Here is a 20430-nt window from a genome sequence, read left to right on the forward strand (position 1 = left end):
CAGTCTTTGGTTGTGGCAGTTACGTCAGTGACTTAATAGTAATTCTAGGTTTGAATCCCACTAAGTCAATTTTGGTTTATTGAGAAATGTTTATGTTAAGGTATTACTGTGTTACAGATGGACAGGAGAGTGGAATATGATTAACCTCTAATGAGTATGGCTACCTTCAGTGTAGTGTTCCTGATTGGATTTGTCCCAGCAGTGTCCCTCTGTCTCACAAAGGATTGAGGATGGGTCCCCTTTGCATTATTCAGAAAATACCGAAGGACTACCTTTTAATTTTAGCTTTAATATTTGAACATATAGATATATTTTGATGGAATAATGTTTAAATTCCACATTAACGACAGAATATCGGATACAGCTATTTATATTCCAGCGTTCCACCAGAAGATCTTATAGCATCAATTTAAATAAATGCCAGTGTGTTATTGCATTTGGACAGAACATTTGTGCAATTTCCTCTAAAAGCATTACAGCTTAATCTGATAAGTGTGTGTGAGGCAAAGTACACTGTCATTCAGTGAGCATATTTGTGTGGATTTGAAGTGAAGGGAAAATTCAGCTTTTGTTCTCTCTGATTTTAGTGTTTTCTTTTTTTGGTCATCATTATAAACAGCTCATCAAAATGTTGCAATTTTTTAACACAAACTTCTCACGTGAGAGTCCAACAGGGCAAGAAACATTTGTGGTCATTAGGGGACAGATTGTGTAACCAAACCCCAGCTGTACCATACTTAAAGAAAAGAAAACAACAGAACTGGTTGCTGACCTTTAAAGGTCACACACACACACACACACACACACACACACACACACACACACACACACACACACACACACACACACACACACACACACACACACACACACACACACACACACACACACACACACACACACACACACAATCCTTACCAGTTTCAACAGGAGGTGCTGGGGCAGGAGAAGGAGAGGTTGGAAACATTTGTTCCTTCAGCCTGGCTTCAGGTACGGGGCTGACGATGAACCTCCGACCTGCTGAGTGGACCACTTGTGCTGTTGCACTGGGAGGGATGTCTGGGAAGAGATGAATGTCAGTGTACAGCACTGTTAATCAGAGACAATAACATGCTAACTACTATTCTCCACGCCAGTTCATCTGCAAAATTAGAAACTGGAAGCTTTGTGGGTACAAAATAGAAGCTTTGAAAAGAAAATACATAAATATTCTGTCATATCTAAAGCTTTGGTAGGAATTCAGTTTTGTGCTCAAGGACACACACATAAAGCCAGGTCTTACAGTTGCCTGTGCTACACTGTTGCCCCATGGGCACTCAAACTGCTGCCTGTTGTTATTGTAAGGCTTTTTATTTTGTTGTTTTTACCTGGCATGGGGACAGATATAACAGGAATCTGCTGCTCCTTATCACCTGCCATCTGTAGATCAACAAGACAACAACATATGCACACACACTATATAAAAGCAATAAAACAATTCATTAAAAAAACAGCAGCTATTTTAGCATTTTTTTTTTCTATCCCAAACCCAACACCAGCACTGGAAACTCTCCAAAAACACACAGAGAGAAAGAAAGAAGTTCACCTGGCTGTTTGCGTCTCTCTCCAGACCCTTCTCATCAGCGTTCTCGATCACCTCTCTGACCTGCTCAATGAACGAGTCCCGCTCACTCTCCAGGATAAACTCACTCTGGACCTGGACACACACACAGTGAAAAAAGTCAGATTAAGATGTGTGTATGTTTGTGTCTAATATGTTACAGAAACATAGCTATTGGATGGATATATATGTAGCCTGGTCTATACTTCCTATGCCAGTCTGTTAACCACAGAGGTGTCATTTTGCCTCGTGTGGGAACCTGGTGATGAATCTCTCAATGAAAGCACAAGGACAAGAGCACAGTAATTATGTGCACTTCAATGGTTTTGGATGACAAAGAGTAGATGGCACGCGGACTGGCATGTGAAGCATATTCCAGCCTTTATACAGCGGTATTAACATGGTTGGAGAGAGAGTAAATGAATCAAGTGACGGTGTGTGTACCATGATCTGGGCGATCTCCTCCGGGTTGTCTCCATCCAGGTCAAACCTGAAAGTCACCATTTTCCTGTTGTGGGTCTCCAGCTGACACTCTGCGACCCTGTCTCCTCGGTTAGAGATCTACATGCACACACACACACACACACACACACACACACACACACACACACACACACACACACACACACACACACACACACACACACACACACACACACACACACACACACACACACACAGAAATACACAGAGAAAGAAAAATACAATTAAAAAGGAGACAGAATGTAAACAGATGAGTGCCTTGATTAGATGTTCTCATTACTTTTGTTGCAGTGGTACAGCACAAGAGAGGATTTATTGTTTAATTATGATTTCATAGGATTTATAGGATTTGCTATTACATTGAGAACATTGAGTTTGGCCTTGGAGAGCTTCTCATGGCGTGATCGACTTCGTACAGATCGTCTCTGATGTCGCTTGGTGGAGCGCCCTTCATGGCGGCCTCCTCCCTCGTTGCCGTCGCTTAGACCTGAGGTCTCAGAGTGGCCACTGATGTACAGAGGAGACATAGAGGCCAAATTTAATAAAAGAAAAAGAGGTAAACAGCAACAGGGTGAGAGATAGCATCACAAATTAGATTTAGAGGAATGTGGCGTCACTTCAGTAATTGTGTAATTGCTCATTACCTCTCTATAGATGAGAGAACTTGAGGTGGCTGTAGTTGGGACTGGGACAGCTCTGAAGACTGAGAGGCAGACTGAAACACATACAGACACATGAAAATGCACATACACACAACCAATATGATCGCTATCACCACCATCACCAGGGAAATTGTGGGGTAAGAAAATACAGTAGGAAAGCATGAAATATAAGCAAAGTGACATAAGTAAAGAGAGAAAACTAACTAGACTGCAGGAAATGTCTTCATGATTTTAGAGTAAGAAGGACTTGAATTAAATTATATAGAGCAGACTTTGGACAGAACATATCAGAACTGGTCCGAACAACAACTAAAACTAGAACATGGAACAAAAGAAGCAAAGCAAGAACAACCACAAAAGAGAAAAGAAACTGGATTTTATTCATACAGTTTCTCCAACAACACATTCAACTGTCTCTTAATCAAGTTCTGAAATGAGACATCAAAAATGGTCCGAGTTCAACTGAGGACGACTCTTGCACCAAGAGTAAAAAAATAAATCTGCCGACAGTGATTGATCGATCATATTAGACATTATTTATTTGTAGACCAATCAAACCTGTCTCTTGCAGTTTTTACAGATGTATTAAATATTTCACTGGCTCACACGAATAACCCTGGAAACCTTTCCAACAACAATTGCTTGATTGTGAGATTTTCAAGAAAATCTGTGTTGCTACACTCATACTAAGCCACAAAAGCTATTCAACACAAAACACCTGGTTATTCTATGTAAATAAACAGTACACCAGCATAATATTGTCATGGCTCTCATAAAACGAGACTACAATCTTTATCATTGCCACTCAGTCATGTACTGTGAATATGAACTTAAGACAGTACCACAACGCATGGCTGCAAAGAACCAGAGTAAAAAACCCAACGTTTGAGACATCCACTGATAACAATAGTTGTTCAGCTCTAATGTGGCTGCCATTCACAACTGATATCCAAGCTCTTACTGAAGGGTGTGCAGGATATTGGGCCTCATGCAAGAGCCACTTGTATGAGCAGATTTGTACTTAAGTAGCACATACGAGTGATCTAAAAATCCTAACTCATAATCCAAGGCTCTAGAAAGTGACAGCCTACAGCATTCAACTTCGACAAATGTGGACAGAGCAAATAGGGACAAGACATCCACCTGGTGGGGTTGACTGTCCATTACCAATACCTGGGGAGGGGCTTCCATGGGAGTATCAGGCGGGGCGGTGGCTACACTGATGATTGGCACCACGGTGGCCAATGGCTGAGGCACAGGAGGAGGAGGAGGAGGAGGGGAAACAATAGTAGGCACCACCCCAACAGGGAGTGGCAGAGGAGAGGGAGGGGAAGCCACGGCCGCTGTCGGCATGGTAACAGGGAGGGATGGCGACGGAGAGGACATGGTCACCAAGGAAACGGTAGATGGAGCTATACTGGGCTGAGAAGAGGAGGAAGGGCCAGAAAGAGGAGGAGGCAGGAAGGAAAAAGAAGGGAGAAAGAAGAAGGTAGATAAGGCCGAGGACGGGTAGGAGGAAAAGGGAGGGAGCAACGTCACAGGGAGAATGAGGAAGTAGATAAACCCGGCAAGCGTTCAGATGTGATGAGCACAGACAGATTTACAGTCAATCGCTTTGGTAATGGAACAGTGAGCTAAAGCTGCTCTTTAGTTTAACTGTTTAATATAGTAAATACTTCACATCAAAGGATGAATGTGCCTGTCTTTATTGATCTCCATGATAAATCATGTTAAAATAAAGACACCAGGAGAAAGAGCCATCTGTAGTTCACTGACCCGTTACTGACAAATTTGACTCTGAGACCCTCAACAAACAACTTTCCGGACAAGACAACTGGAACATTGATTAGGCCTATTAGTGACAACATCTCAGATTAAACAACAAACTCTGTGACAGGACGATTGTGTCAAACACACGTGACTCTAAGATCATGCAACCACAAACAACTTAGATCTCTACAGACGATGTGCGGTGCGGCTTCACAGGTAGTGGAGGTGCAAGCAGATTCTTTGCACAATGAAGATGGTCTTAACAGTCTTAACAAGATATTAAAAATGGAGACACATGTTGATTCAAGGAGGCAAGTCTTTTAGCTCTCCTATTTTACTTTTTTAAATCCAATGAATTGATGCCTTAAAAGTCATGGTTTGGAGACAATGTAGACCCAAAGAGTTGTTTGATTCAAAGTTATGAAAAATACTTAAAAACTGATTTTAAAAAAGGGAATACTAATTGTAGCACATATTTTTCAGACATAGTAAAGGTAGAAAGGAGCAAAAACTGTGCATAACCAGAAAGCAACTTGCTGATACTTGAACTCGGGCAATCTTTAAATGCTTCGTACGTCTGTCAATGTGACTCAATGTGCTGCTCTTCATACCGTCACAAAATGCACTTCAACCTTCTGACCTACATGAAACTTCATTGTTATTATCCATCTAATAATTACATATCTAGAACAGAAGACAGTAAAATATTTTGCACACTGCATTGCTACTGTAAGCATCAATTTACAGACAGAATCTAAACACTGGGACACTGACACTACACACATTTCATTCCTCACGGCCCACTGTTACCCACATCCACCTTTTCCTGTTTATAAGTTGCTAAAATGTGTTCATGTACTTGCGATCCATGTTTGTAAACAGATGGTTAATAGGAGCATCTGGGGTGAACAAAGGAGAACTACCAACGACAGGCATCAACAAAAGACAACAAGAGGGATGTCAAACGGATCCACCAACCAAATCAGGTAGATACACAATTCCACACTTATACATAAGGATAGACACACACAGGGAACCTACGTACGGTATATCCACATACACTGCCACACATAATGGTACCTGAACCAGAGCAAACTGAGCCGCTTGGTACAAAAGATAAAGATGTTCTATACTGGGAGACGGAGTGAGGTCACAAAACTAATCACAATCAATTTTTTTTGTTGTTGCAAAAACCATAAACATGTAACCAAACATACGAGCACAAGTAGGCATGTATAAACACAAATAAGAACAAACCCGGGGGCAGACACAGGCAGCATGCCGATGAGAGAGACAGAATGGAAAGAAAAATAGAAAAGGCAAATTAAGCTTACGAAGAAGAGTTTACAGTGAAAAAAGAAGCAATTCAAGACGGCAAGACATGCAATAATAACACATAGACCAAGAATGACATTGAATACAAACTTAAAGACTGATTGCTTACTGTCAACATGACATATCTAACATATGACTGGCTAGCTGAGTAAAGAACTGCCTAAGAGTCAGTCGACTGGGTACATAACTGAATTTAAAAGAAATGTCTAATCAAATGAGCTCTGAGTGGATTTTCTTTCCACACGATATACTCTGCTGAAAAGTTGAACATCCAGGTGTAAATTTAGCATTTCAAATTGTTATGTAGAGAGCGCTGCTACGTTTGCACTGAACGTGGAGCTTATTAGCTGACTGTGTGTGCGTCCATGTTTGTCTCTGGGTTGTTTTCATGTATGAATTTATCTACAGTAGAGTGTATGGGAAAACAACACTAACAGAGTTAAACTAACTCCGAGGTCTATTAAAGAAGACTATAATGACTGTGTTTGGGTTTATTAGATGGGCTTCAGCTTAGATTTTAGCATGTGTGTGTAAGTCTTCAAGAGTGCACAATTACTATAGATGTGTACTATGTATAAGCAGGTAGGTGTGTGTGTGTGTGTGTGTGTGTGTGTGTGTATGTGGGTAAAGATGAATGCAGACATGTATGTCAATCTCTAATTAAATCCAACACCTGTCTGCAAAGAGCCAGCGTCAGCTTGTGAGCATTAGGAAAGTGTTTATGAAGTATTGTGTTGCATATATATTTCAATTAGTGGTGTTACTTTGCGTACCTGTGCAGACGCCTGCGGCAGAGATGTGTGTGTGGGGCTCTGAACTGATGCACAACTCTGACTGGATGAAACCTGGAGACAGAGAGACAGAGAGACAGAGGGAGAGAAAGAAAGAAGAGAGAAAATGACTAAATATAGAAATGTAAATATTTACATGCACACCAATATCCTTTTTAGGTTTGATACTTTTTTAAGCTAGCGCGGTTCCCAGTCATGTCCAGCTTATAATAACCTGGATAAACTCAAATCCCAGTTATGAGAAGCCAAAAATTATATGGAAAATGCCAGCTGGGAAAATCAATTTCATCTCATCTCACTTAGTTATATTATCCTCTCTATTGTTAATTTCCTGAGTGGTTGTTAACCAATAAATAATATGTTACAAAATGATTTATTAACTATGTAACAGCACTCACAAAAGCAAAAAATTAGCTAAACAAAATGTAAAATGTAAATGCAATATGAAGGTTTTGAATACAACTCTTATGTAAACATGGTGAGTGTAATTATGGGGGAATGGTTGTTTTTCTGGGTTCAAATAACAAAACATTCCAATCTTTTTCTGACAAGAAACATTTGATCTCCGATTAACACCCAATTTCATGCTCAATCAAATCAGTTTAGAGCTGCAATTAGTTCATAGCAGCAGTTTGTGCTGGGGGCAAACACAGTTCTTCAGAGAGACTGTGGTATTACTGCAGGCAAAGTGCCAGCTCTGTGGGAGTGGTTACCTTGAAGCAAAGGCAACGACTTCAAAGAGAAAGCCAACATACGAGTTATTACTGTATAAGCACAAAAACAGAGTTATTTTTGTATTTTATCTTTATGGGGTTTGGACATCAAGGGGATGTGGTATTAAAAGTGTGAGAAAAGTGATGAAATGAGTGAAGAGAAGGGGGAAAAAGTTTAGAGACTTCCATTTTCAGGTTGTTTTTCCAGCTGTCTTACCTGTTGGGGGGCCCCAGGAGGAGCTGACTGGGTGGTGGCAGGGACCAGAGGGGGTCCTGGAGAAGGCTGGGGGGTGGGAGCCTGAACCTGCTGCTGAGCAACAGATTTAAAGAAAGACAGATGGAAAGATGGACCGAAAGGAAGAGATGCGATGTTGTAGGATATAAAAGGAGGGAGGATAGAGTTGAGAAATCAAGATTGGCAAGAAAGAGAGGGAGAAACACAAAATAATCAGAACATGTTTGTAGCTCGTAGACCAGAAACTGTACATGAGTGCAAACACAAGGTACTTCTGCTGTTCGCTAGTGATCAGTTTCTAGTGTAGATTTTCTTCTTGTGTATGCACACATGCACACGGACACCATGTATGCACATCGATCTATACGGCAACAGATATATGCACACCAATACCTACTGTATGCATATACACATATACACAGCTTGTAGTGTACAACAGTACAGGCACAGTACTGGGGTTAGGCGGGGTGTAAGTACAGGGTTTCTTTTACATGCAGGTCAGACCCTAAGTGATTGGTAGTGACAATAAGTCAATGAAGCACAGAGTAGAAGCTGGAATACTGACACCAAACACCAAACTGAATTAATAAATTTTCACAGCTGTTTTCACAGCACAACACAGGAATCTTCTTTTGATTGTATTTGAGTCATGATTATGGTGGCCAACTTTACTCTCCATGTTCCTGAAGGTGGTATTAAAGTAAAACTAAAAGTTTGAAACTGCAGTTACGTTCAAAAAGTGTCTCATTAGAGAATATGTCAAACATACTGTGGGGAAATGTCATCCTCACACTGTATTGCCCTTCCTAAACCCCACTTTTGTTGTGCTCTAAATAACCCTGATAATGATTTTCAAATGAGTCCTCAAAGTAAGTCTGATTGGTTTGAAATGTTGCAGGTTTTCTTTCTATTCCCATTCAAGGTAAAGTGGAATTATTCGCATATTTGACTTTTGATCCTGGTAGATTTCTAGTGAGCATCAAGCTAAAACTGTATTTCATTCCTGTATTCTTCAAAGAAGCCACAGCACTACAGGACAGCAGCATACAGACAAGTACGACCGTTCTACTGACTGAACCCTTAGAGGGCTGCTCACAACTCATGAAGCCCACCCTCACAGCGTGTGGTGGGAGCTTACACAACTATGTTGCTACCTACCTTTCTCTAACATCATAGTCGGTCACATAAACATAATAAAGAATTTCACAGCACAGATATCTAATAAATAAAATGTATAGAAAGATAGAAAACTTAAGACAAATGACATGAAAGAAAATAATGACAGATAACAAAGATTGAAGAAATGAGGAGAAAGGCATTAGTGGTTCAAAGTAAACAATGAAGAAAGTAAAGGTGACACTGATAATATCAGCAATCTAAGGGTTTAATGAATTTGAACTGTGACCTTTGAACCTTGTGTAGGAGGTGGATTTCTAGTCTAGGCAAGAAACACAAAATGCTATAATAAAGAACTGACTTAAAGCCAAGATCTTTAGCAATTACAACACAAAACGTAAAGAAAATACACAAATGAAATGTCTACCTGCATGGTTACATTGCTGTTTGTCTAAGCCCCCTTGGTTTTGTTGTATGTTTCTGTGTGTTTGTCCGTACAAATCAACAAAGTCTCTCAGCTTTATTCTTGGATTCATTATATCCTATTTGATGTGCAGGTGTCAAGAAAATATGTTGTAGGAAAGTTTTTACATATACGACGCTCACCATTCGAGGTAGCAAATGCTGTCTTAGAATGGACTTTGGATTTGTGCGAGCAAAAATTAAAGTATACCATACATACAGTATACTCCCCCAAACACACATTTCTCATATACATTCATATATGAACATACAGACAAAATATTACTTACTGATATTGACAAACAAATCAAATACACAACATGAACACAGAAAGGAAGGGGGCTTCGACTGTTTGCATATAAAGCTTGTACACCAGAGTTTGTCTCAAAGAATACCTTCTGAATGTTGCTTTTAAAATAATTATTATTGCATAAAAAATACTGACTAATGTTGGATGTGAAATCCAATGTTTCTGGTCTTGGTTGTACCCAGATGTGCTTTGGGTTGTGCCCTCATCCATAAATCCTTACTGAGGTAGTGCCGACTAAAACTACGCCCCTGACTAACATTCTTCTTCTATAAGCAAACATTGTCAGGGAATAAACAATGTCCGACATTTTGAAGGCAGACAATGAGATTCACTCTGTAGTTGAGGAGATTAAAATCAAAACCAAAGACTACATGATGACAAGTAAGCATCAGCTGGGGCTCCTGGGTTGGTAGGATAAAAAAAACAAAACAGGGATTGGTATGGCCTCTGGGTCAAATTACTGTTAATTCAGCTGCTTTTCATAGAAGGATTCACATTACTTAATGGATTAAACTATTTTCTCTTTCTCTACTCTAAACGAAACGTTTTGTGTTAATTACAGGCATCGTGAAAAGATCGTGAAAAATCAATGTATTGATTGTCTTCACAATTTTAGAGGTCTATGGGAATATATATAAAATTCTCAATATATGAGATGTTGACAATTTGCAGTCAAACTAGAATAGAATAGATATTTCAAATTACCATATATCAACAGCTGGTTGTGGATCTTTGCTAAAAAAGCAACTTGTGTAATTTTAACTAGTAACTGACCCAGAGGTCTAGGGGTGTTTTTAAGGTCTAAACTCAGTACCAGAGTGGGGTTAGCGGCCTGCATGGCCAGCAAAGACTCATGGTATGTCATATCGGGTTGGGCTGGTATCACCCCTCCATGCCGGGCCCAGGCACTCTGGATCAGAGACTCCAGCTGAGTTGATGAAGCTCCCCCGAGCGGGAGCTCAGAGGATGGAGTGGGAGGGAGAAAGGTCTGCATGGAGGGTGGATGTCCCTGGGGATCTATGGGAAACACTCCGCCGGATGAATCGTAGAGCGCAGCGGAGGATGAGTGAGGGATGGACTGAGCAGCTGAGGGGTCGAATGAAGGGAGGAGAGGTGGGGGAGGAGGTGACTGGAACTCCCCGGCATCAGAGGAGGCCATAGAGTCACTAGACGGTTCTGGGCTTCTGTCTTTTGTAGTTAAACCTATGTGGTGAAGAAGGAGACTTCCTGGAGGTAAGGGGAGCTCGGGACTGACATATGAGTACAGCTCTTCTGTCACTGGCTGGAGACGGCTGTACGTGCCTGAACCACCTGATCCAGTTCCAGTGTTGTCCTCTAGAGGGAGGTCCATGGAACTCCTTCGGGCTCGGTAAAGTCTGGATGCCAGGAGGCTTGGGTCTCCAGCAGCAGCTGCAGCGGCGGCTGCAGCTAAATGGAACTCAAACACACTTCCAGTTGATGGTGGGGCGTCAGTCATTACTGGAGGTGCAGAAATAGGGAAAGCAGAAGGGGAAGCATGCTGTGGTGGAGGATAGCATCCATCAGACGATGAAGAAGAGACACCAGTGGACACACTCATGGGAGGTAAGGGTGAAGGGATTGGGCTATGTGCACTCATTCTTTGCATGATGTGTGGGTGCAAGAACCCTGGTTGAGGTGGAGGAACAGGATCAAAACCCAAACTAGCAGCTGCAGCTGCTGCTTGCCTCTGCTGATGGAAACTCAAGTGGCCAAGCTGGTGTGCAGTCATTGGGTATCCACCATATGCCATTGCTTCATAATGGTCCAATAAGGCAGCTTGATTTAGACTTAATCTCCTCACTGCTTCCTCATGCTCTGCTCTCATGTCTTTATAGCCGTACATACTTGGGTCAGATTGTCCTGGGAGATGCAGTGGCTCCCCAACACCAAGTCTTTGAGCAGCTGCTGCAAAACCGGGATTTACCATGAAGAGAGAGGGTGTCTCAACTCCCTCCATCCCAGAAAAGGGATGCAGGCTGCTCCCATAGCGAGGGTAGGCAGGCTGGAAGTGTCGGGTATGCGCCTCGAGAATGGATGTGCTCTTGCGTCTCTGGGTGTTGTAGGCCTTAGGAGGCCCAGTGGGAGGAGGCGAGAAGGAAATGGGGCGCTCAGGGATGGAGGGGAAGAAAATAGTAGTGGGGTCTGGGAGGGGGATGCTCCCTCCAGCTCCTCCTCCTCCTGATCCTCCACTGTAGTGATGCGGTATTGAATGCTGCTGCGACAATGAGATACAATGGATTTAAGAATGAGACTCAGAGAATGACAATGAACCACAGCAAAGGCCCACATGAAATGGAGAAAATAGTGTATTAAAGAGCATCATTTCAAGACAATACCAAGAGAAAAAAGGGACATATTTTGTTACTAGTGTGGAGAGAGAATATGTGGTTAAGATAGGACAGAATTTACCTAACAGCTGTAAAAAGGAATGAGATGAAGTGAACAGTAAAACAGGCAGACCAAGTGACAGACTGGTACAGCACAAAGACAAGCAGACAACCAACAGACAAGAAGTACACAGTGGGGTAGTAAATACAAAGAGAAGAAAGGCCAAATGTTGGCTCTAAGCTCAATAATATCCCAATGAATCTGCACTCAGGAAAACCGTCCTTTATGACAGAACATCCCTCTGCAAAATGATGACCTTCTAACTAAGTATCTAAGCAAATTCAAATTAAGTTATAAAGAGTATGTGAAAAACACTGAGCTATATGAAAATGTACATGGGTTTAAAACACAATGACCTATAGATAACGTGTAAATCTTACGACAAAAAAAGTTGGTTGCAGTCCGTGTTTGCACATTAACTTGTGTTTTGTTCAGGGATGGGTTTTTCACTGGCAAATACCAATGTTGCCCCCTAAAAACACCATACAAGCTTGGTGTTTACCATGTTGTTTTCGCTTGTAAAGTGGCCTTGGGTTTAGGGTGTCAACTATGAGCCACAACCTAAGTTGCATTACATTCACCATCTCTCTATCCCCTCGCTTCCTTTCATCTCTCTACTGGCAGCTGTCTAATAAGGGCAAACAATGCCCCAAAAACACCTTTAAACCACTTAAATAACTCTGGCTGTCATCTGAGCAGTTTTCCTGATGGCAGATGCACATGATATTAGACACTTTTATCATAGAGCAAAGTTAAAGCTCAAGCCAGTCAATCTGTATCATGAACACGTAGTGGTCTAACAGAGGGAGAAAGAGAGAGTTAAACACGGGTGGATAGGTAGAATGACTCACAGCAGTGTCTGAAAAAAAACTTTGAGGTTGTACTAATCTACTTACTCATAAAGGTGCCACTTAAAATGCCTTAAATTTAGAATACAGATGTAGCATTTTTCTACATCATTGTACAAAGATATTTCAAGCCAACGTACAGCGTTGTCTCAGCCTACATTGTTTAAACCACCTTGCTACATAGTCAGCTCTCATTATAGTTGACTTTATCAATATGTTGACTATGAAGAGGACAGATACTGTATACCATATCAATATTCAGTAAAGGAGGCTGGGAAAGCCTGTTCTCATCTTGCACTTTCAATTAATTAGCGCATAAATTAAATTTTTCGTTTGGCTCTACCTAGTTGTACAAACCTGTGACAAAAAAACTGTGCTGCATCAGCATGAGTAATACAAGCTGTTTCATGAACAATCCTTTCATTCGCTGTGTCCTGCAGAACAAATTACTAGTATTTGTACAGCACATTGACTTCGGGTTTCTATACCCAATGACAGTGGGCACTCTTCTGTAAATACACGTTTAAGCAGTTTTATCTACTTTCAGACACCTGTGTGGCCCATATCCCTCATTCTCTCTCTCTCTCCCTCCCTCCCTCTCTGGTTCTCACCACCACTGTGGCCCCTGGGGGATTAAGATTGTGAACCTACAGGGGTGGAGAACAGAGCAGGCAGGCTGGCCCTCCGCTGCCTGGCCCTGGGCAGAGAGGAGGCAGGGTGAAGGGGTAAGACTGTTTCCAGGGCTTTGGAAAGGCGCCCAGCGAACGTGTCCCTCTCAGCTGTGAGAGGCATGCAGGGGGAGGTGGTGGTGGTGTAGGAGGATGAGGAGGACAGGTCTGGAGGAGGGGTGGAGGGCTGCTTTGGACGAACAGCCAGGGGAGGAAGAGCATGGGAAAAGGAGTAGGAGGAGGGGGGGACGCAAACAGACATGCTACGACTTCGACGACGGCGCAACGCAGGCTGTAGGCCGGGGAGGGGTGATGGAAGAGGGTGGGACCAACATGAAAAACAAACACAAAGAAATTAAAACACACAAAAAAAAATTAAACATAGAAAACAAATTCAGACACAACCACAGGACACACGTATGAATTTTTAAGATCAAGTAAAGAATACACAAAACAAAATCAATTATATGATGAAAAAAGTTACGAAATAAATAGTGACATTTAAATTAGTTTTACATTTTAAAATAATACTTAAAATTATTTCCATAATTAGAACGTAATAAATAAACAAGCAAGATTGCAGCTCCTAAATTATTAATGGATTTAGAGAAAAACTCAATCTGTAAAGGGAAGATCACATCAGAAAGAAATATAAATTAACTCATGAACAAATGCCATAAAGACAAAATATAAATTAACTCATGAACAAATGCCATTAAGACAAAATATAAATTAACTCATGAACAAATGCCATTAAGACAAAAGAAAGACTGAAACAGAACAATGACAAAAGAAATGGAAAAAACTTAATTTAAAACAAAAAATCCCAATATTACATAAAAGGTGAGAATGATTATTCAAGATATTCAATTAAGTAGTTACTTAATAAGATAATTCAGTCTGTCAGTAAGTGACCTTTGACGAGAAAATAAGCCTATTGAGAAATGTTATATTACTTCAAAGACGGACCTAAAAATAAGCCCAAACTATCATTAAATTATTCAATCAATCAGCCTACAAACTGAATGATCAGCCAGTGGAAAATTGTATAATCAGTCAGTGTAGTTGCTGGTAAATTGGAAGTCAGACAACAACATTTGTAGCAAAAAGGTCAGCAGATGGAAAAGTCCAGCGTGGGAAATTAAACAAGAAATGCTCGCCTCCCTATTAGTAAGCACTTATAAGGTGCCCTCAAGCAAAGAATCTGACTGCTGCCGTAAGGCTGCTAAAAGGTCAACAATTGAGGATTATGGTTAAAACAGCAAGTATGCTCAGCAAACATTCCCTGTGTGAATGAAGGAAGCTAAATACAAATCCTGGGCCATAAGAGAGAAGTAGACTCCATGCTCAGTCAACATTGTGAAGATACAATACATCAGTAGTCAATATGAGCGAATAGCCAGGAAAATAAACAAAATTAGCATACTTCGAATGCACTTATTGTAACTTGCTTGCACGCCAAATGAATGTCATGTAATGTGAATAAACAATGTGTGGAGTTTCATCTTCAAATATATCTCTAATAAGAAAAGAAAGCTTGATCTTGCATATTTAAACAACATAATTTTGTTCTAGAAACCTAAAGCAGTTTCAGAAAAAGCTTTATGCAATATCTAAGGTGTCTTCAAATCTTCAAATATAGTAAAATCCCCAAAATACTGAGCTGGGTTGATGTGTTTGCAAGCAAATATGCCCAAATATCAATGTATAAAAAAAGTTTTAAAATATGAAAACAAAGTAATATACGACATACCAATAATAACAAAAAGAATAGTGACTGAATAAACGACAAAATATGGATTTTAACATACAGAAGGAGGAGGGTTGAGGGAAGGAGAAAGAAAGAGGTAACTGACTGGTAAAATGGCAGGATTGAGAGGAAGAGGGATGAATACATCTGGCAGGCTGAAGAGAGAGTGACCTGCAGACTTCTAAGATGAAATACAACACAAAATGAATGGTTAATGGTTTACTGACTACCAGGGTTACTGGTCTGCTGGCCAACTAACTGGCTGAGAATAGACTGGCTACTTAACTGGCTGACAAACACATTGAGTTGTGTTTGGTAAATTAGTTGCTTTCTCTCTGCGCAACGCTTTGAGTTGCAGCCTCAGTGGGCAAGAAGAAATTAAATACCTTCTCGTACTCCTCTTCTTCAGGTCAGAGTTGATCATCTCCAAAATAAAAACCCATCAACGACACGCTCTTGTGTATTTAGTTCAACACCCTCAACTCCCAGCCAACTCACAAACACTGCAAACATTGTTCCAACTCACTCCCACTCCAAAACACAGCGCAGTGCTCACTTCAAACTGACGAGTCACTTTCAGCACACCTGTGAGCACAGCGCCGCTCACAGATGTGATAAACATGACCTAGGAAAATCTACACATGCGTAATTGTCTAATTTGGATGACATCGCCACTCACCATTGGCTGCGGCGGCTGGGCGTAGCCTGGGTGCTGCTGCGGGGTAGCAGTGGGGTAGGGGGTTTGGGGTTGGGAAGGGGGCTGGTTGGAAGGGTAGGGGGTTTGGGGCTGGGAAGGTGGCTGGGTGGAGGGGGGGCAGCTGTACGACATGGTCAGCTGACCCAGGTGGGGGGAGTCTGAGGAGAAAACTGAAGAACCCTGGCCGCTGTCTAAACCTCCTTCAGCTGAGAGAGAGAGAGAGACAGGAAGAGACGTGTTAAGAGATCAGATCAGATATCTTCTTATTCTACTACAGTCTAATAAACGACATCTTAAAGTCAAGACCAGAATACAAGCTTACGATCAGGTAATTATTTACAAAAACATACTTTCACATCTTTCTTTGCACTCCATATATATATATATATATATATATATAAATAACATTTCTGCTGTTTTGAAAAAAATGGATGGTCCACAGGGGAGCACACGAGCTGTTTATAAAGGGCATGACAACTAATGACCAACTTCACTGACATACAATTACAGGAAGGAAGAATTAATAGTTACAGTGCGCTTTCAGTGTACAATGGGATGGCTGTAAATTGTGTGCTCTATTTGAAAGGTAACTCAACAATGGCTGCCTCTGGTTTACAGGAAGACACTGACAATGTGATACTGGAATAACCCTCTTGGCTCATGATGATGATGATGGGTGTCTACCCAGTTTATGTTTTGTTAGATATATGCGGTAATGTGTCACATGTATTTAGAGAAGTTGGGACCTTTATGTGGGTAGGGTTTTTATGAATCAAACATAAGCATACCATGGCAATAATCTAAGATGTAATTAAAGTATGAATACATATTTTAGAGCAGGAAAATAGAAACGGTGCAGAATGTGACAATATCGACTGTATCTACTTTTTGTAGTTTGTCTTACATGTGTGTGAGATGCCGGTCTGTTGATAGTGAAGCTGCTGTTGCTCCACTTCAGTCTCCTCTGCCTCTGCCTGCTGACAAACAAACACAAGCTGGGAGCTAAAGAAAAGGTGACAACTGACTGACTGCCAGGTGGAAATGGCACTGAACATAAATAAATAATTGGGTATGCAAACAACAAACTATAAAAACATCCTTATTTACTCCTGATCAGTCTGTTGTTCCAACCAATGAAAGTTACAAATATACTTAAAAGCTGATTCACTAACAAACTTTTTGATCTTACAAACATTAAACTATTGTTCAACAAACCTGTGTGTGTGAAGGTTTGAGTGTCTCTTGTTGTTGTTGTTGTTGTTGTTGTAGTAGTAGTTGTTGTTGATGTTGTTGTTGATGTTGTTGTTGTTGTTGTTGCTGCTGCTGTTGTTGTTGTTGTTGTTGTTGTTGTTGCTGCTGCTGCTGTTGTTGTTGTTGTTGCTGTTGTTGCTGTTGTTGCAGCTGTTGTTCACTCTCCAGTTTTCTATTCTCCTGTTCCTCTCGTACCAGCTGCCTCTGTTCTCTCTTCCTCCGGATCAGAGAAACCCGGTCCTTGATAGCCTTGGCCATGGTCTTATGGTCACCCTCAGCAACATAGCCAGACTCAACCTGGGGGAGTCAGGTCACACAGATACTCTTTTCAACAAACTCCAACCCTTCGATTTATCATTTCATACATCAGTCCCTCCCTTTCCATCTCTTCTTCCCATACAGTTCTTTCTATCCAATATCCTTCCCTTCTGTCTATTCTCTCTTGCCTAAATCCATCCCCTTATCCCACTACTCTTACCACCATCTATCCATCCGTTCATCCGTTCCTCCCCGGTGTTATACATACCATTTCCTGGGCCACATCTTCAGGGACATCCTTGTTCAGGTCAAAGGAGAACTCAATGGCTTCGTTGTCTTTGTATTTGCCTGCAAACAAGTTAGAAATGGCTGGTCAGGCAGCTGCCCCTCTGTTTTCTTGGGAGTAATTAAATTATTGTGGAAATAAGTGCTAATAAAACAGCTAAATAGTCATTTTTGAACATTTTCATTTGATGAAAAAATTAAATTATGTCTTGCCTTTGAGCTTCTTGACGTCTTCTATCCTGAGCCAGAGTTTGATGGCAATCATTTCCCCGTCATCCTCTTCTGCCAGTTCAACCCTGACCCCTGTGTCCTCCTGGAAGAACGCATGGTTCAACAGGATCTTTATAGCATACCTAGCAGAAGAAGAGGAAAAAAATAGATATGTAAGAGAAGATATGCTTCTTTATACTATGTGATACCAATTTGTTCAAGACAAGCAATGCCTTGTGAGCTCTTCTCCAGCTGATAAGCAAATAGGACATGGCATTTCATTTATCTGTTGGGACATGTTGACATTTAGTCCTGGGACAGCCTTCCACATGTATATGACATTGTGTCATTTAGTTAGTAGGCTGGGACCTTCTGATGCTTCTTAAAAAAGAAAAACAAAATTGAAAAATGACAACCAATGGTCCAACTATCAGTGTTCCTGGATGACAGACAACCAATCAGATGACTATTCTTCTTCAAGAGACTGAGGAATGTGGATAATAAGGAGAGGGAGGACATGGAGAAAAACAGAGAGTGCAAGAGAAGGAGAAAGTTAAGCTTTGGTTACGCTTCTAAAGCAGTAGACAGGAAGGTGAATGTTTTGGCACCCCCACATCATGGGCAGAGAGAGGGAACAGAGGCCTTCTTATTTCTGATCAAGAAGCTGTGAATCAGAACAGGATTTAGAGAGAGAGGGTGAACATTACTAGGCGTAGTGGTGATATTGTGATTAAATGCAAATATTGTCTATAAATCTCAAAGTTATGATAGAGAATCTATATAACATCCAAAAAATCCAAAGATATCAATAAATAACAACAATTCCCAGGTTTGGCTTTGAGTCTGTGTGTGTGTGTGTGTGTGTGTGTGTGTGTGTGTGTGTGTGTGTGTGTGTCTCACCTCTCATCCTTGTTTGTTCTGATGCAGCAATCTATAATTTCCTTCACCTCAGGAATGGCTACCTTGTCAAAACTCCCAGGCTTCACTCCCTGTACACACAAAAAGAAGAGCAGTGAAGACGAGGAACCTTTTAGAGAACGACAAGCAGTTCATCACACACACACACACACACACACACACACACACACACACACACACACACACACACACACACACACACACACACACACATTAATACAAAATGGCAGATAAACTTGCTAGTTTGGGGAAAACTAAAACACACTGTTCTTTCTCACTAATGTATTAGAGAGATGTGCCCTCTCTTAATGTTAAACCACTTTGTTCCAGAGAGCAGATTTATGTTTTTGTTTTGCATCTGTAGGAAATGCACCATACGATTATTCTTCAGGACAGGAAAATAGAAAACAGGACACTTGCAATATTGGAAATTGTCTGAAATATGAAACAAAGTGGAAAGTGTCAAAAGACTTAACTGCCAAATCCCCTATTATATACAGCAGGATTAACTGATATTAATTAAATTAAACTGAACTACTGCCTGTGAAATACTGTAATTCAAATTGATGAGCCATGGAAAGGCATTTTGCCATAACAATGTTAAACATTTGACAGACAGAGGTCCTACAGCGAGGGAGACTGTTAATTTCCACATGAGCCCAGATATCCTCTCAGGAATAAAGAATGAATCACAGCTGTTCAGAGCCTATTAAGACAACCGGAGCCCATTTTGATCGATAACACCCATAAAATGGCTCAGCAGGGACCCATTTTGAAGGCACTAAGAAAAGGCACTTCTGAGGCCTAATATTACGAAAAGACCACACTGCAAAGCCTGGATCCAGAAAAAAGAAAAGATAAAATATATAATACAGCATGATACAGCACAATGTAATGCAGGGTTTAAGTGCTTGATGATACAAGGGGAAAATGGTTATAGTAATAGTTACTTGTGCAGCAAGTGCCAAAAAGGTCTAAGAACAATCCTCTGAAGGCCCATTAAAGTTTTAGGTACACCATTCAGAAGCCCACACTGAACAGAAGTCACAGCTCGCAGGAAGGCATCTTAATGACCAGCCCATTCGTTCAAACACTGTTAACGGAGGAGCAAAATAGAGAGTGGAGCAAAGACAAGCAAGAAGGGAATCAAAGCTAAATCCTGAATAAATAAAAAGGTAGCAAAAGAAAATGACATGCTCCAGAAAATACTACATTTCCCCATCTGTCATACACCGTTATGGAGGATGCTACAGTGCTACTAAGACAACAAACTCTCTGGGCAATCAATTGCTTGTTCTGTAAAGTCCAATAATAAAATAATCAACAAGAAATTCAAGTCATTAACACAGATCAAAACTTGTTCACAAATCAGTTTCCTCAAATCAGACATAATATATCAAATGCACAAACTAACTCACAAAGATGAGTGCAGATTGGAAGAAACAAAAACTCACAAAACAGTTTACAAAGGCAGGAAGAACATGACAGAGGACATGTTAGATTAGTCAAATAAAGGGTCAGTAACTTACCTAGAAAATACTGAGACACATAGACTAGAGGCCTGTCTGACTGACTGATGTCTTGGATTTAGTTTTCAGTCTAACTGCTTGCCAGACAGACAGACAGAAAGACTGACTGACTGTTTGTGCCAGCAAATGA

General features: G+C 40.9%; 1 protein-coding gene across 1 annotated transcript in view; it reads right to left on the bottom strand.

The window, feature by feature from the left end:
• wnk1b (WNK lysine deficient protein kinase 1b) overlaps positions 1-20430 on the bottom strand; it is a 79685-nt gene that overhangs the window by 13350 nt on the left and 45905 nt on the right. The window contains exons 5-22 of the mRNA XM_070929360.1: positions 18754-18842; positions 17857-17996; positions 17627-17706; positions 17259-17397; positions 17065-17105; positions 16754-16823; positions 15832-16055; positions 13386-13694; positions 10292-11713; positions 7572-7661; positions 6624-6695; positions 3919-4167; positions 2728-2798; positions 2443-2590; positions 2045-2161; positions 1586-1696; positions 1368-1419; positions 919-1059 (exon numbers count right to left, since the gene is read on the bottom strand). Of these exons, the coding sequence (XP_070785461.1) occupies positions 919-1059; positions 1368-1419; positions 1586-1696; positions 2045-2161; positions 2443-2590; positions 2728-2798; positions 3919-4167; positions 6624-6695; positions 7572-7661; positions 10292-11713; positions 13386-13694; positions 15832-16055; positions 16754-16823; positions 17065-17105; positions 17259-17397; positions 17627-17706; positions 17857-17996; positions 18754-18842 (3565 nt within the window). The remainder of the gene's footprint in view (positions 1-918; positions 1060-1367; positions 1420-1585; positions 1697-2044; positions 2162-2442; positions 2591-2727; positions 2799-3918; positions 4168-6623; positions 6696-7571; positions 7662-10291; positions 11714-13385; positions 13695-15831; positions 16056-16753; positions 16824-17064; positions 17106-17258; positions 17398-17626; positions 17707-17856; positions 17997-18753; positions 18843-20430) is intronic.

This window comes from Enoplosus armatus, chromosome 22 (genome assembly GCF_043641665.1).
Source record: "Enoplosus armatus isolate fEnoArm2 chromosome 22, fEnoArm2.hap1, whole genome shotgun sequence".
Taxonomy (NCBI): domain Eukaryota; kingdom Metazoa; phylum Chordata; class Actinopteri; order Centrarchiformes; family Enoplosidae; genus Enoplosus; species Enoplosus armatus.